We start from the raw sequence: 17,957 nt of genomic DNA, 5'->3' as shown, positions 1-17,957 counted from the left end.
TGAAAGGAAGGTTCAAATGGTCTGGAGAAAGGGTGGCCAGTTATTTTTCTTCTGGAGTTATTTAATTAATAATTCTAGCTCTTTGAAATTAGCATCATACATTGTTGTATTTTTACAAGAACGCCATTCATGGACCTCTTGGCTAGCTTTTTGCTTTTGATCACTGTCTATCCGATAGGGCGTTGGTGGTTCAATATTCAAATCATTGCTATTTTTTAAACTTATCTAAAAAAACAACATTTAGTATTTAATTAATATTTTATTTTATACACTTTTTGTTTTTTTTATTTAGTTAAATAAAAAAACTTCAAAAAAATATAAAGTTATTAAGCTTATCACCTGAATAAAAAATTTGACAAATTAACTTGATTTGATTGAAAATTAAATTTTATTATTTATTTTTATTTGATTTTTATTAACAGTACATGATATATCTCGCAGGTTTTATGGGTTAACTTGATTTGATTGAGAGTTATGATTCAATATTCGTTTTATATTGCTTTTTATGAGGTTATTGTAGTCTGAAAAAAAAAATATTTTGATATTTGACTAGTATTTAATTTTATGAATGTTTATTTTTATTATTATATAATTAAATAAAAAATACTTTACAATTTTATTGGATCCAATAGAGTCTATAACAGGGTTGCAGACCCACGACTTAAGTAAAGCAAGGTAAGCCATAAAATTTAAATCGATCTAATATTTCGTTATTTCAATATATATTTTTAAAAAATATTATTTTAATTTTTTAAGTTAAATTATATTATTTATTTGTCATCTCAATTATCTTTTGATATGTTAGGATAATCGAATCTTGTTGAGATAATTTTTATACGATTTAATTTAAAATTTAAATCATGTAAAGTATTGGATAAAAAACTTCAAAGTAATTTAATAAAATTATATAAAAATTCTATAATTTAAATATCTTTTTTACATTTAAAAAAAAAATTAATCCAAGTCTAATTCTCGTAACACTAGTGAGATTTTTCTTTGAGGCAACTTGCTAATTCACTAAAGACCTCAATGGTTGCGACAAGGGGAGTAGAGCGAGTGTGAGGTCATGTCAATTTGGGCATAGTGGTCTACAGCGCTGGTAAGGTCCAACAGCAGCAACATCAACATCAACATCAAAGTGAGGAGCTTCTTCTTTGGTAATAACCTCTGATCATCCTTAGTTACATCTAAGCCTGGGTCAAATCCTGTTGTCAAGTATTTAATACCCTGTCATGTCTTCAATGCAAGATGTTGACGTACCACCGTATCATTAAAATTTTCAGCTATTTCCTTTCAAACGATATTTAATAGTTTAATGAAAATTAAATTAGAAAATAATTTTTAACATTTAGTTATATCATAAAAAATAAACCGAAAAATAATTTATAATGTTTTATTTTTTAAGATTTATTAAAATAATAAAAAATAAATCTTACAAATTAAAAAATTAAATAAAATTAAAATTAAAAAAATATATAATTCATAAATTATCTCAAAAAATAAAAAAATGAAAGATGAAAAAATTAAATAATAATAATTAATATTTTATAAATTATTTTTAATAAAATAATAACAATCAAAAGAATGAGATCAAATTTGATAGATAAAAAATTTTAATAAAAAAATTATAAAAAAAAATCAAATAACAATTATAAAAATGAGGATCAAAGTTAATATAAAAATTAAATTTTAAGAGATAAAATTAAAAAATAAATATTCAAAACAATATATATATATATATATATATGTATATAAATCAAAAGTTTGAGTACCAAAGTTGATATAATCAGTAAATAATATGATATTTTTAAATTTTTCACAACTTCTGCAAAGTGTTTTCTGCCCAAATTTTCCTGAAAAATACTTTTCTGGAAACCAAGCCAAATTTTCCTCTCACTAAAAAAGTATTTTTCATTGATAAACTTTCTTAATAGCAAACAACCACAAGAAAATTTGAAATAGCAAATAATCACAAAAAAATTTAGAAAATAATTTTTCAAAAATAATTTTTTAAAAAACAAACATAATCTTAAAACAAATGATATTTCTTTACTTCTTTGATTTTTAAAATTCAAATTTTAAAATACAATGTAAAATATATATTTTTAGAATTTTTTAAAATATAAAAAAACTTACTTTTATATATAAACTAGATAACCATGCAGTTGAATTAAAAAAGAAAAAAGAAAAAAGCATCGCAAGTGTCCTATGATGGTGACAGATGAGCTGCTGAGCTCATCATTCAATGAACATGAAGGGACTACATGTGGCACCGGCAAATTAGGCAATGACTGTGAATTCTTAAAGCGGGAATAAGCCAAAACCACGTTGCTCCAACGTGATGCACAGGGAGGCATGCAACGATGGTGTTTGGATTCGAGATTGAAATTATTATTTCTGTAAAAAATATTTTTTTATTATTTTAAATTGATATTTTTTATTTTTTAATCATTTTAATGTATTAATATTAAAAATAAAATTTTAAAAATAAAAAAAGATATTATTTTAATATATTTTTAAATAAAATACACTTTAAAATAAAATTTTTAACATGTTCACTCACGGACACTCTCTAAATAGTATAGGGTCATGGTCACATCGCGTGCATACCTTTTTACTGATTAACCACTTGTTGATTTTTCTATTTATTTTTTTATTTTAAAAGTATTTTAAAAAATTATTTTTTTTACCTTAAATTAATATTTTTTTGATGTTTTCAGATCATTTTAATGTGCTGATATCAAAAATAATTTTTAAAAAATAAAAAAACATTATTTTAATACATTTTCGAGTGAAAAACACTTTTCAAAACAATAAAACGACACTCTCAAACAGGCTTTTAAGGCGTGTTTGGCACTGCATTTCAAAAAACATTTTTGAAAAAATTTGAATTTTTTTTTTTGCTTCGAATTAATATGTTTTTTATGTTTTCAAATCATTTTGATGTGTTGAACTCAAAAATAATTTTTTAAAAATAAAAAAAATATTAATAACATATTTTTTTAAATAAAAAATATTTTAAAAAATAAAAATAATTACAATCTCAAACACATACCGATCATACCGTTAGATAGGTCCACTCCAACAGCGTAAAATGGTTATTTGTATATTCAAACTTTTTTATTTTTTTCATGGAGATTTTAGGTTTCCTTTTAATTTGAACATTTTCCAACATTTCAAACACAAACCCCTTATAACAATCTACCATATCAACAATAATTCTCCATAATATAGCCTCAAACTTATCATTCAGTTCCCTCAAACTTATCATTCAGTTCATTATTTTTTCCATTACTTCACTTCACATCGTATTGCATAATCATTCCATGACATTTTCATACATCACTCACTTGTAATATACATATAGTACACACATACGTATTAAAAAAGATGTTATAATACATAAAGCTAAAAATAAATTTACAGAATTTAATACATAACAAAATGAAATTATTAAACAGTTATAAACTATATAGTTTGCATTTAAATATATGCCTAAAAATCCTATACAATAATATTAACAAAATCAATGATGCCATGTTGTATGTGATGAACATATGAACATGCACGAATATCATCTAAATATATTTTCTAAAAACAAAGATTTAAAAATGTCTATTATAATATTTATCATCACTTTCCATCATGAATCACTCTATTTAGATGAAATTTCAGAATTTCACATAAAAATGCCAATATTATCTATATATGGAGTAAGTTATTGCCCAAATGGCTAAGCTTAAAACAAAGTATTTACGTTACTCTTCATCCAACTGGACGACTATAATACTAAGAAATCAACAATTTTTTAGTTGCTACTCCCGACTAAGTCCATAGTCCTAGCATATAAAAGTCGACTATATAGTCAATAATCTTTTATTATTATCCTAAGCTAACTAAGTCCATAATCCACATAACAAAGGTTGATTATGTAGTCAACAATCCTTTAGTTGTCATTCTTGATTAACCAAGTCTATCGTTCTCATCATAAGGGTTGACTATGTAATCAACAATCCTTTGATTGTTACCCCTAGCTAACTAAGTCCATGGTCCCCAACATCAGGGCCGACCACGCAATCAACAATCTCTTGGTTGTCATATCCAGTTAATTAAATCCATATGCATATCTTTTTATGCTTAATGCATACAATTTTTTCAAAATTTAATTCCATATATTTCAATTTCAACCCTAACGTACATCTTTCCATTCAAATATATAACTCCATTTTTCTCATTCCAACCACATTTATCAACACAGTACAGCAACATAAAAATATTAATTAATGATATACTAATATCAATATTAGTACACCATTAATTTCCATCACATAAATTAATATTCATGCTATCACAATTTCATCCTTACTATTACATAATTATAATTATAATTATAACCCTTAACTTTAACGTATTGAAATCTCAATAGTTGTCCTTTAACTATTATTTCACACTTTTATATTTATTTTTTCATTCTCTCTTTTTTTTTTTTGGTAACCCGGGGTGTCCGGGCCAGCTTGCGTGCACCACAACTAATCCCCGAGTTCACTGAACATCCTGCAAGCCTAGTAAGCATGTAAGGCACCGCGGGGGTGACAGACGTACACAAGTGGGGCTTGAACCCTGGTGTGAAAGAAGGGAACAAGTTCATCCAACCACTAGGCCACAACCCCATGTGTTCATTCTCTTATTCCTCCATTATGTTATACATGCATTTATATTCATATAATTTCTTTTCACTGTTTTGATTACCCAAGTTTTTTCCATACTAATAAAAAATCACCGGAATTTTAATTAAATCATACCATGATAGATTATATAATTTATATAATCTCATTTAAACCCTTAATGATTTATATTTTGGTCATGTCAACTAATTCAACTATTTAAGTCAATATTTTTCCGCAATTTCCTATTATTTCCAACTTTAAACTATATTCCACTTACTAAATTTTACTTTCATATAAGATATTTATACCATTTAAACTATCTAGCATTTTGATTCGTTTTGAAAATTCATTAACTTATATACCAACTATTCGATGAATATGAAATACTAACAAATTTTCAAGTTTTTTTAATAAATACGCAAACATGATATCATAACAAAATAACAGTACATGCCCATATATAATTCCCTAACATTCACATATACCCCTTTCAATATATATTGCAGCATACCAACATGCATTCAACAATAAGATTATATAATTTATTAATTTTAAAACTTTTCAATTTACTTAGCTACATATAACATCACAAAAATATTCAACTTAAGATCTATATTCTTGCCAAACTTATATTCATATACACAACAAATGTATATCATCACAAAACTCTTTTTTTAAAACATAATTATTCATGCCAATATATTTAGTAACATAAAATCCACTATTATTAAATCAATTATGTTATCTCTCAAAAATCTCCAATGACTAGCTCTAAAAAGCCACACTAAACATCAATTATTCCACAACCATGTTTATCAATTTACAACTAATTATATATTTTCCTCAACATTCATCATAAACCCTAAGTGATAAATTTAGGGACTTCTCTCCCCTACACACCAAAACTCAATCAACAAGAATTAAGTGGTGTGAGATACTTTACCAAACAAATTTAAAATCAATTTTATCACTTTCTTTGCAAAGCTCTCATTTTGATCATTTTTCCTCATAAAAATTTTGTTATTTTTCTCATTAACTCATAATTTTCTCTTTCTTAAATCTTTTCAAATCTTATGTTAAGGTGTTTATACCCCACTTATCACCGCTACAATACCCTAAAACCCCTAACTTTAAAGAAGTTTTATGTGGAATTGCAAGAAAATGAGAGGAAGGGAGCTTAATTTCTTCTTCAATAGCCTCCAATGGCCATTGACCTCAATTTGTAAGGGGTGCTGAAATGTTTTATGTTTATTTATAGTTTTTTCATTAGACAAAGGTTTCTTGGGTATTTTAAACAACTTCCTGGCTACTAGTACAAATTACACTGTAAATTCACTAGAAAATTTTATATTCCACAATTGTCCTTCGATAAAATTTATCCCCTAATCTTTAATATATTTATTATTATTTTCCATCAAGATTTACCCCTATTTAATAAATTGCATATATTTTTTTAATGTCTACAATCATTTTGTCCAATTAATACTTATTTAAATTTATTATAATGTTTTCAACAAATTCATAAAATTTTAGTTCAAGGGTTTACATATATAATTATAATTATAATTATAAATAAAACTAAGTTGATATAAGGTTTTTGCTATGTCAAAAAACCTTTTTGATGTTAAATTGATGCTCGATTTAGAAAAATAAAATTTATTTTTATTGATCTAAAAAATTAAAACTTTGAGGATCAAATTTTAAACTGAAATAAAAAGTTCAACCTCTTTTTTTATACAAGAGGCACGTTTTCAAGTATTTTGATTCTCAGAGTTTTTGTTTATTATAAAAATAAATTAAAAAAAATATTATTAAACTCAGTGGAGTGCATAACCTAGACCACAAGTTTTTTTTTTTTTTAAAAAACAATTATCATTATCTTAAGAACCGAGTCTTGGGTCTAATAAGTTAATCAGGGCTGACCCAAAATGATTCAATAAGTCATCATGTCAATTTATTTTTTAAAATCTATGTTCTTAGATTTTTTTTTTCATCTAGTTTTTTTTTTCATTGAAAAAAATTGGTTCGATCTATAACATAGCATGGGGTAGTACCTAGTATAGTACTATGCATATGGTAGTATCTTAGATTTTTTTATTTTGCATTTTAAAGATTGGTTATTCCTAGTAGGATAACGATTTGAGTTTTATCAAAGAAATATATTAATTTATTATTATTTTACTGATTTTGTTATTTTTAATGACATATGCTATTTCTTGAAACTTTATTAATTGTGGTTGATTGGAAAAAAAAAAACTCACTAGATGATAAAAAATGGCAGGTGAATAAACTTAATTTTTGATATGTTTTAACTTACAAACATCATAGAAACCTTAATAATTCTATTTTCAACCCAAAACACTCTTAAATCAATCTAAAATAAAATAAAAATGAATCGAGTAAAAGAACTTTTCAAGTTCCGATCAACTTTTCTTCAATTTAGTTAAAGTTCAAAACCGCCTATATAAAACTTCCTTCTTCAAAATGATTACGTCAAAATTGATTTTTTTTTTATGGTCGACTCAAAGCTTTATCTCTCCTTTCCTTTTCAAGAAACAACAAGGTACTAACCATTAAGATGCTATTTGGAATTGTGTTCCAAACAATTTTTCTACAAAAGTTGTTTTACTACTTATTTTTTACAGGATTTTTTTGATGTGCTGATATCAAAAATAATTTTTAAAAATAAAAAATATATTATTTTATTGCATGTCTGAGTAAAAAGCTACTTAAAAAATAACTATTACTACACTTTAAAACACCCTCTAAAACAACAACGGCAACTATGAAAGAGTTGGAAGCTAATAGAGGCACAATCTCAACCTAATAATTCTAAAACCAATAGGGCAAATATCATTGATAAAAACAAATTGCAAAACATGAAAAATGTATTACAAGCATGTAATGAAATCTCCAAAACAATTCTTAAAAGAAATTTGATAATAAACAACAGCCTTAAAAAATATATCACATAAACTTTTTGCATTTTACTTCTATAAAGAATATCTTCATCAATAACATTCCTCACATGGTTTTTGTGATTCTACAAAACCTTTGCAGTTTTAGTAGGCTTTTAAATCCAAAAAGATCAGGAGACTCTTACCATGAAATAGTCTTCAAGTGGAGAGGTTAAATATTGAAGTTTGAAAGAAAAAATCCTTGAATTTTCAGGGTTTCTAAGCTTATCTTTAAGGTTCAACAATTATAAATTCAGGTTGTTTTTGTTAAATCGAATCATAAAACCTATTTTCTAATGAAATAACAATATTAAACAATAACTGAACCCATTAACAATGTCGATACACGACGTCCGGCGACGGCTCCGCTCATTTTGTTTATTTAACAAAAAGATTTTGTTTTGATTGGTTGAAATGAAAATTTTATTGGAGTCGTCATCTAGTAATTTGAGGGAACTAGAAATCCCAAATTAGACACTGGTTCCAAAGATTCGGGTACTGAGTTAGTTATGATTAAGGGAAGGTAGACACCACCCTTAAAACATCATTTCAAAAGAAAGGTTACCCTTACTTGTGTGTTTTTTATTTGATTTAAATGCTATTATATTTTGAGCTTATTTGCAATTTTTTTTTTAAATAGTTAACGTCGATCCCTAAAAATAGGAGACGCGTTAAAAAATGACATCAGTCCCTAAAAATAGAAGACTTGTCTAAAATATCGACGTTTAACCCTAAAAAGGAGATGTACGTCCGAGTTACAAAAAAAACACAATTATGGACATAATCCATATTTGTTTGGTATTTGAACTTTTTTTGACATCGGTCCTTTTTTATAAAAAGAGACGTGTCGACAAACATCGTCCGTAGGAGATGCGTTAAAAAAAATGACATCAGTTCCTAAAAATAGGAAACTTGTCTAAAATATTGACGTTTAACCCTAAAAAGGAGAATTACGTCGGGGTTATCAAAAGGAAATAATGGACATAATCCATATTTGGTATAAAAACTTTTGACATCGGTCCTTTTCTAAAAAAAGAGACTTGTCGACGAACAGTATTTGTTTATAAAATAAATATTATTTTTGTATCGTTGAAAGATAGGTATAACCATATTTGAGATTTGGGCTTTGGACCTACGAATGATAACATGATAGGACGGGTATTGGATCCACATTGTTTTTCCTTTTATATTTATTTTTGTTTTATTTTTTTTTACGAGTGAATATCATATAAAATATAAGAATAAATAGTACAATGGGTGCATTCAATAATTTATTGTCATTAATCATAGCAACATTTAGTAATCATAACAATCTTCCTAAGAACATTCGTCTAAGAGCAACTCATTTCGTGAATTTAAGGCCATATCTGGTAAAAGAAGATGTTTATGAAATGATAAAAAGTAGCAGCAAAGTGAAATTGGGCAACCTGATCGGCTACGTTATCTTCCCCTTTTACCATTGGATTACGAAAGGATGTATTAGATCATGTTCGAAGTGCTAAGGCAACAGGAAAGAGGACACACACACACACACACACACACACACACACACACACATATATAATTCACGTCCTGCATGAACAGTAGGACGTGAATTATATTTCACGCCTACTGTTCATGCAGTAGGAAAGGAAGAAGAAGAAGGAAGGGAAGGGAGGCTTACCTGGTTGAAGGGGTCGTGGCTGCCGTCACTATTCTGGCTGAGGAAGGTGTGCTGTCAGTGGAGCTGGAGGAAGAGACGTTGATGGCGTCGGTTTCCTATGGCAGAGGAAGAAAGTAGAAGAAGAAAATACGTGCGGGAGGGGCTGTAGCGAGGAGAGAGAAACCGACGGTGGCTCTTGGTGGTCGGCTGGTGGTTGCGTTGGCTGCCTGTGGTGTAGATGATGGTGGGAAGACCGGTGATGAGGGTGGTGGTGGCTGAAGGCAACGGTGGAGAGAGAAAGAAAGAAGAAATGTGCAGAAACCGGAAGAAAGACTGGTTTTTTGGCTGACTTTGGACCCAATTTTCTCTCCTCTCAGGCCATGAAATCCACCTCTATTTATAGGTGGTGGAAGAGGAAAATCTTGTCTACATTGAGGAAAAATTTAAGCCCTTGATTCAGTGGGGAAGGATCCCAACCATTGGCTCAAAGTAGGTATCATGAGTTGAAAATCTGCAGACAAAAACTGATTGAGTAGGCCTCTTTAGGCTGTCACCAGTGCTAATATATTGTCATTTAGCCCAACCTGATCACATGGGATTGTAGAAAAAATGCAGAGGATCATTTTGATATAATATTTGTTAAATTCGGTGGACATTAGGTACATTAAATGCAGCTGCAAAGTAGTCAACCAGACCAGTTGTTTCAGAGAAAAAAAATAAAATCTGCAGACAAAAGCTGATTGAGTAGGCCTCTTTAGGCTGTCACCAGTGCTAATATATTGTCATTTAGCCCAACCTGATCACATGGGGTTGTAGAAAAAATGCAGAGGATCATTTTCGTCTAAGATTTGTCAAATTTGGTGGACGTTAGGTACATTAAATGCAGCTGCAAAGTAGTCAATCAGACCAGCTTTTTCAGAAAGAAATAAAGAAGATAATGAACAGTGATTTTTGTTCAAAGTCCATTTCAGTCCTCTCTCTTTCAATTGAGCCCTATTCGACCCTAAACCTTTTTATTTAATGCCATTAGCCCCCTAATTAACTTGGTAAAAATTAAATTTGGTCTTTTAAAATTCTGATTTTCTCAATTAAGCCCAAATTAAACTCCCAAACTTAATTTTTTTCACCAATTAAGCCCCAAATAAAATTAATTTGACCCATTTAAAGTATAATTAAGTCCTTGCACTTAATTAAATCCTTCAATTGGACCCAAATTAATTCTTAAACATAATTAAAATTTAATTTGGCCCATGATTAAATCAAATTGGCCCATTAAAAATTTAATTATGTCATTGAACTTAATTTTTATGCAAATTCATCCAATAATCATTTAATTTGACCTTGAATTTGCATTTTTTCTTCATTTTTGGGCACAATAAGGTACAATTAGGCCTTGAACTTCCTCTAAAATTGCAGCTTGATTCCCCGATTTCCTTTCTCCACATTGTCAGCCTTTATTTTTGAAAAAGAAATTGATTTTTTTTTTTGGATTTTTATAAATAATAATAGAAATAAAATAACATTCAAGAAAATCTTGGTGAGTTCAAAATTGGGTTACAACAAACAACAAATTTTATAATTTTATGATGGATTTATGTTTAGTTTAGATAAAATTTTGATTATGAAAACATAGAGATAATAAATCAAAGAAAGCAATGTTTAAGGTGTCATTTGTTTTTATATATATATACAAAGGTTATTTTGGTCATTTCAATTCATTTTTGAAGTATTTGTTGATCAAGAATATTCTTTATAATTTTTAAAATAATAGAGGTAAAATATAAAATTGAATAAATTACAAGATGATTATCATGTAATTTTCTCAAATAATAACTAACAAGGCTCGTATATTTATGACAATCAATTGTATAACATTCCAGGGCATTTCAGCTTAAATAATACAAAATGGTCATGAACTAATGTCACCAGTATGATGAATTTGGGCTGATTATTTAAAGGCCGTTTGTTATTATGATAATAATTATTTTTTATTTTAAAATATATTAAAATAATATATTTTTAAAAAATTATTTTTGATATCAGTAAAGAAAAAAATATATTTTAAAACAATCTTAAAATAAAAAAAAATAATTTGAAGTAAAAAAAAAATAAAAAAATTTTAATTTTTTTTAAATACTTTAAAAATAAACAAATAAACAAATTCTTTTTATAAAGTACAAATAATAAATAACCATTAGACTTAATTAATATTTATATTTACATTGTTAGATGAACATGTCAAAATCATGCTCCCATACTTTAAAAGTTTTAAAAATCAACCACTTATATCCGAATCCCTGTAATCGAGACTAGCAGCCTAATACAAGTTGCATAGACAAAAATTAATAAATTTTTTAATAAGATAATAATCAAGAAGATTTAAGAGTTTCAAAAGTTTGTTGAGAGTATTATTTTTAAAAATATTTTTTATTTAAAATTATATTAAAATAATATATTTTTTATTTTTTAAAATTTATTTTTAATATCATCATATTAAAATATATAAAAAAAATTTTAATAAAAAAAAATCTGAATTTTAGCAGCATTCCTAAACGAGAGTAAATTATAAGCTTTTACGCAAAATGTACTAAGCTGCCATAACATTAAAAATAGAGGGATTAAAGAATAATTTACTCGAAAGTTTTCCACCTTCTACTTCTCGATTTCACCCTTAAAATGCACTGCAGCTACTACGTCGTTTCTAGTCTTTAAAATCTCCTTCCTCCTCCTCCTCGCTCTGTCGCTCGCTCACACACACCACAAAACAGAGAAACCCTAACCCTAACCCCCAAATTCTTCTCCTTTCAAACCCTAATTATCCAATCATGGCTTCCAATAGGGACGGAGATCCTTCTCTCGGCTACCTAACCCGAAAAGACACTGAGGTAAAGCTCCCCCGCCCGACTCGAGTGAAGAACAAAACCCCCGCCCCGATCCAGATCACAGCAGAGCAAATCCTCCGCGAAGCACGAGAACGACAAGAAGCTGAAATTCGACCTCCCAAACAGAAAATTACAGACTCGACTGAACTGGCCGACTACCGTCTCCGCAAAAGGAAAGAATTCGAGGATTTAATTAGACGGGTGAGGTGGAACATCAGTGTTTGGATCAAGTACGCGCAGTGGGAAGAGTCACAGAAGGATTTCAATCGCGCGCGTTCAGTATGGGAGCGTGCACTCGAGGTGGATTACCGGAACCATACTCTATGGCTGAAATACGCGGAGGTGGAGATGAAAAACAAGTTTATAAATCATGCCAGGAATGTGTGGGACCGGGCGGTCACTCTTCTCCCCAGGATTGATCAGCTCTGGTATAAGTATATTCATATGGAGGAGATGTTGGGGAATGTTGCTGGAGCGAGGCAGATTTTCGAGAGATGGATGGGGTGGATGCCGGACCAGCAAGGTTGGCTTTCCTATATAAAGTTTGAATTGAGGTATAATGAGGTGGAACGTGCACGGGGGATTTTTGAGAGGTTTGTTCAGTGTCATCCCAAGGTGAGTGCGTGGATTAGGTATGCCAAGTTTGAGATGAAGAATGGGGAGGTTGCGAGGGCAAGGAATGTATATGAAAGGGCGGTTGAGAAGTTGGCTGATGATGAGGAGGCAGAGATGTTGTTTGTTGCGTTTGCAGAGTTTGAAGAGAGGTGCAAAGAAACGGAGAGGGCGAGGTGCATTTATAAATTTGCATTGGATCATATACCGAAAGGGAGGGCAGAGGATTTGTATAGGAAGTTTGTCGCATTTGAGAAACAGTATGGTGATAAAGAAGGGATTGAGGATGCGATTGTGGGGAAGAGGAGGTTTCAGTATGAAGATGAAGTGAGGAAGAATCCTTTGAATTATGATGCGTGGTTTGATTATATTAAGTTGGAGGAGAGTGTGGGGAATAAGGAGAGGATTAGAGAGGTGTATGAACGTGCAATTGCTAATGTCCCTCCTGCCCAAGAGAAGAGATACTGGCAGAGATATATTTATCTGTGGTAAGTTTTGGAGCTGGAATTTATATTGAATTGTGGTATTTTGTTCTTTATGATGGCTGGTTTATTTGGTTAATTGTTAATGATGTCTTGATTTTGCATGGTTTAGGATAAATTATGCCCTTTATGAAGAGCTCGATGCAGAAGATATCGAACGAACACGTGAGGTATATAGGTATGCTTGCTTTTGCTAATGTGATTATTCTGATTCTATTGGTTTCTGTTTGTTTTTTTCCTTCTGTTGATGGTGGGGTACAATGCTCTTGATTTCCCTTTACTAAACAAGGAACAGGTGGATATGTTATTGTCTTATCTGTCAAATGAGTTGCTAACAGAGGACAGGTCTGACAGGAATCTATGTAGTTTTCAAGTGCTTTGTCTATTGATAGGAACGTTATGATATCATTGAATTTTTTATTTTTTTGGGGGGGCAACATATATTGTATGCATTTTCTAACTCTCTATGAGACCTTTACACTGCTCTACTGTCTTAATGGCACACGCGAACTATATGCGGCAGCATAAGTAAAGCAGATTATTTTTTTGTCTCTAATTTGGTGTACAAGTGGTCACTCCATACTTTCCCACATGCATATTGCACACTTATTTTTATCATTCTGTCTTATGATTACAAAATTTGCAATGTATTGTCAATAACTGAAAAGATACAAGAAAAAAATAGTTATAATTATAACTACAAGACAAAGGGATCAGTGCATTGTACGTGCATCTAACTGACTTTGGTGAGTTTTCTAATTCACTTTAAATGTTTTCAGGGAATGCTTGAACCTAATCCCACATGAGATATTTTCATTTGCAAAAATTTGGCTTTTAGCAGCCCAATTTGAGACCCGACAATTGAATCTGAAGGGAGCTCGACAAGTTTTAGGTAACGCCATTGGAAAAGCTCCTAAAGATAAGGTAAAACCTAGGCTGATAATAGAGCTTGATGAGTTTTATTGCACTATGTTGATATGTTCTGACACTTTTACATGATGACAAACAGATATTTAAGAAATATATTGAGATTGAGCTGCAGCTTGGAAATATAGATCGTTGCCGAAAACTCTATGAGAAATATTTAGAGTGGTCGCCTGAGAATTGCTATGCTTGGAGCAAATATGCTGAGCTGGAGAGATCCTTGAGTGAAACTGAACGGGCCCGATCTATTTTTGAGCTTGCTATAGCACAGCCAGCCTTGGATATGCCAGAGTTGTTGTGGAAGGTAATTTATCCGTTGTCACCATTTTAGTTAAGGAGTTAATATTTGTAATTCATGTACTTTGTTGACTGTCAAACCTGAATTCTTCATTATGTGTTTTGAAAGTGTATTGCAGAGCCAATAATCATAAATCTACAGTGCAGAAGTGGTTATGCTTCCTTGATCCTTCATGTTCAAAATTTAGAAACAATACATGAATGTTTAGTGATGAAAAAAAGAGCACAAGATGGATATTTGTATTTTTAATGTGTCTTTGTTCATGTAATGGTAAGTTTTAATATTTATTTGATGGCTTGTTTGAATCTAGTCCTCTCTGTATGTTTTGAAGACATTTTTGTCAAACAACTTTAGCTTCCCACAATTGATATATGCTTTCCCCATCTTTTATTTCTCACACATTAAACTTAACTGTAGCAAAGCACATTTTTCATTCAATCATATCTGTGCTTTGTTTTCTCTTTCAGACATTTACGTACTGCTTTAACTTCTTTGAAGTCATTGCTAGTTCACCACATAAAAAGTTGTGCTGTTTGTAGAGAGCAGGGGTTTTGTTATTAGCCCGGGAACTTAGCTTAGGTGCAAAACCATATACCCTTTACCAATGATAAGAATTAACACTTGGTACAGTTCCTGGCTCCACTGATCCTTCTCTGTCTCCTCATTTAAGCACTGCTTTAACTGCTTTGAGTTGCTTTTGGCTGGTTTATCTCAAGTTCAATGCCATTCCTTTTACCAATCAATCTATGTGATTACCTTTTGAATCCATTGTCGCCTTTGCTATGCTGTTATTTACCATCTTTTCTCATTACAGTGTGCCAGTGAGGTTTCCTCTTATTTTAAGCATATAGTTTAGTGGAAGAAATGTGAAAGTTTGTTTATAAGACATTATTTTTGGAAACTGTGTAAAGTAGGAGCATTGTTGTTGTCAACCTAGAACTCTGAGCTGTCTGATTTGATTACTTTTCTTGTTTAGAGAAAGTATTATCATTTATTGATTAAAGAGTTGAGGATATCATATGTACTGATGATGATGTGTTTTTCCTCTGACTGCAGGCATACATTGATTTTGAAATCTCTGAGGGCGAATACGATAGAACTCGGGAACTTTACAAGAGACTTTTGGATCGCACAAAGCATTTAAAAGTTTGGATCAGCTGTGCTAAATTCGAGGCATCTGCCATGGAAGAACAGAAGCTGTGTATTCAAAATGCAAGAAGTAAGGCATCCTGATCTCTTTAATCAGGTCTTATGTATCTAATTAGTTAAGCTCTTACCCTTTGTATTTTTCTTTAGGGGTTTTTGAGAAAGCATTAAACTACTTCAGAATGTCCGCGCCTGAACTGAAAGAAGAAAGAGCTATGCTCTTAGATGAATGGTTGGACATGGAGAAAAGTTTTGGGCAGCTAGGTGATGTTAGCCTTGTTGAGCCTAAACTGCCTAAGAAACTGAAAAAGAGAAAGCAGATTGCTTCTGAAGATGGCCTGGCTGGGTATGTAATCAACTTGTGCTTTTATCTTCTGTCATTGTTCTTTATTTTTTAATTATCACAATGATGCCAAAGGCAGCAGTGTTTTAATTCATGATTTATGTATGGTTTGTGAATGTATTGGAGGTGGTCAGTTCAAGTTAGGAGCCTTACATTGTGGTTAAAGGTGTCTTTGTATAAGTGTTTTTAGGCTGTTGATTCCTTTTCAGGTGCTTTTTGATGTTTTTGTTTGTTGATGCCAAAAGCATTTAAAAAACAAACCCCGAAAGCCATCATTTTGATGCTCTGTGGCCTAAAAAAGCACATTGCAAAAGTAACTTCAACTGCAATGGCCAAATGCTTTTGTTGATTGAGTTTCAATTGGATTTAGTTGGTTTTTTGAAAATTTCCAGCAGTCACTTAAATGTTGGGAGCAATACTGATAGAAGTCTCCTTTTAAACTGGGTTACTTGAGATTGATTGTTAACATGCTCGCTTAGCTTGGCCCTTATATCATGTCCATGAACTGATATTCCACCATTTCAATGCTTCTGATTTTTGCCATTCAGTTTTCTACGATCTCCTCCTGTCTTCCAATCAGTTTGACTAACGATGTTTTCTTGCAGGTACGAGGAATACATAGATTACGTATTTCCAGAAGAAGCTCATGCCCATAATCTCAAAATCTTGGAAAAAGCACGTGAATGGAAGAGGCAAAAGCTTGCATCCGGTGCTGAGGACTAGGGAGATCTTTCAGTTTTGTACCATTTTGTTTTTTTACCTATTCTGTACATACATTGAGCTGTATCCAAAATGCTTTTGGTACATTGGTAAAAACAAGTACTTTGGCTACATATTTGATGCTAGGGTTTAGATAGGAATTATACCCTTTAGACATTCATTTCAAAATGCGTTGTCTGTGTTGGCAGATTAGTAGATCCTAAGCATGTAATTGGCTAGTCCTTGTAACACAGTTTTGAAGCAAACTGCTATTTGTAGCGTGTAGTTGTGTTTTCCTGAATCAGTTGATATTGTTCAAGAACAACACCGCCCAAATTAAAAGCTGGGAGGCTCAAAATTTTTGTCAGGCTCCGTTGGTTTTTTCTCTCGTTATTTTCTTCATAATAATAATTTTATTACACTGTCAGGGATTTGTGAGGGATCGCACCACTATTTAACCAATTTCTTGATAATTTTTCCCTTTATATATCTATTGTTCTCTCTATTCAGCACACAAAATCATTGATTCTCTTAACCTATCCGGTCATCTGCTGAATTGTTTCCTTTTATTTTCTCGTATATTCTATTACCATCATCATTAAAACTCAAGAAGATAGGAAAGTTTGGTGATTTCAGTTGGAAATTACTACTTTCTTCTTCTTTAATTAAATGGCTCGGAAATAAAGCATCGTGTTTATTTTAATGACAAAAAAGTAATTGATCTTGTGGCATTATAGAAACCATCTATATTCTATCTATCTATACACGCCATATCTTATATCTTATCTTAATATATTATGAAAAGATTGAGGGGTCGATTAATGATGTTTAGAATTTTTAAAATCGTTCATGTTAAGCTATTTAATGTATTTGAAAATATCCCCATCTTAATCAAAAGGTTAGATTAATACAATCTTTGAACATTAGCTTGTAAGATGATGATATTTAAGTAAATGACTAAGTATTTAATCAAAATTGGATGTTCATTATCATCAAGTGGATAATATTTAATTAAATGACAAGTATCATTTTAAATAACTATTTTATTAAATTAAGCGAGATTTCTCTAATTAAGATTATGAATAATAACCATAACTCGTACTTTTTTCTATACAATCATACCATGTTAAATAGTTTGACAGAGAGAGAAAAGGAGACCCTTTATGCTGTTTTGTTTATTATTAGTGATAAATAATAAAAACAAACCACCTCATCACAATCAGCTGGTTTGCCCGAGAGGTTAAGGGGGAAGACTTAAGATCTTCTGCACATAAGTGCGCATGGGTTCGAACCCCATAGCCAGCA

The 17,957-nt window shown here is 30.6% G+C and overlaps 1 protein-coding gene and 1 non-coding gene across 2 annotated transcripts; both read left to right on the top strand.

Moving 5' to 3' along the window:
- Nucleotides 1–11,947: 11,947 nt before the first annotated feature.
- On the top strand, nucleotides 11,948–17,019 carry LOC118033832 (uncharacterized). Its single transcript, XM_035038955.2, has 7 exons — nucleotides 11,948–13,248; nucleotides 13,355–13,420; nucleotides 14,022–14,166; nucleotides 14,252–14,470; nucleotides 15,521–15,683; nucleotides 15,761–15,956; nucleotides 16,559–17,019. Exons 1-7 carry the CDS (start codon nucleotides 12,092–12,094, stop codon nucleotides 16,674–16,676), a joined length of 2,064 nt encoding a protein of 687 aa, XP_034894846.1. The 5' UTR covers nucleotides 11,948–12,091; the 3' UTR covers nucleotides 16,677–17,019.
- Nucleotides 17,020–17,874: 855 nt separating this feature from the next.
- Nucleotides 17,875–17,957, top strand: TRNAL-UAA (transfer RNA leucine (anticodon UAA)). Its single transcript has one exon. It is a non-coding gene; the product is annotated as a tRNA-Leu (tRNA).

Source organism: Populus alba, chromosome 1, assembly GCF_005239225.2.
Source record: "Populus alba chromosome 1, ASM523922v2, whole genome shotgun sequence".
Classification (NCBI taxonomy): Eukaryota; Viridiplantae; Streptophyta; class Magnoliopsida; order Malpighiales; family Salicaceae; genus Populus; species Populus alba.
This window is presented reverse-complemented; position numbering and strand designations above follow the sequence as displayed.

Coding starts and splice junctions, on each gene's coding strand:
- LOC118033832 (XM_035038955.2), top strand. CDS start 12,092: ATGGCTTCCAATAGGGACGGAGATCCTTCTCTCGGCTACCTAACCCGA. Junction 13,421..14,021: donor CGAACACGTGAGGTATATAG/GTATGCTTGCTT, acceptor AAATGTTTTCAG/GGAATGCTTGAACCTAATCC. Junction 14,471..15,520: donor TGCCAGAGTTGTTGTGGAAG/GTAATTTATCCG, acceptor CTCTGACTGCAG/GCATACATTGATTTTGAAAT.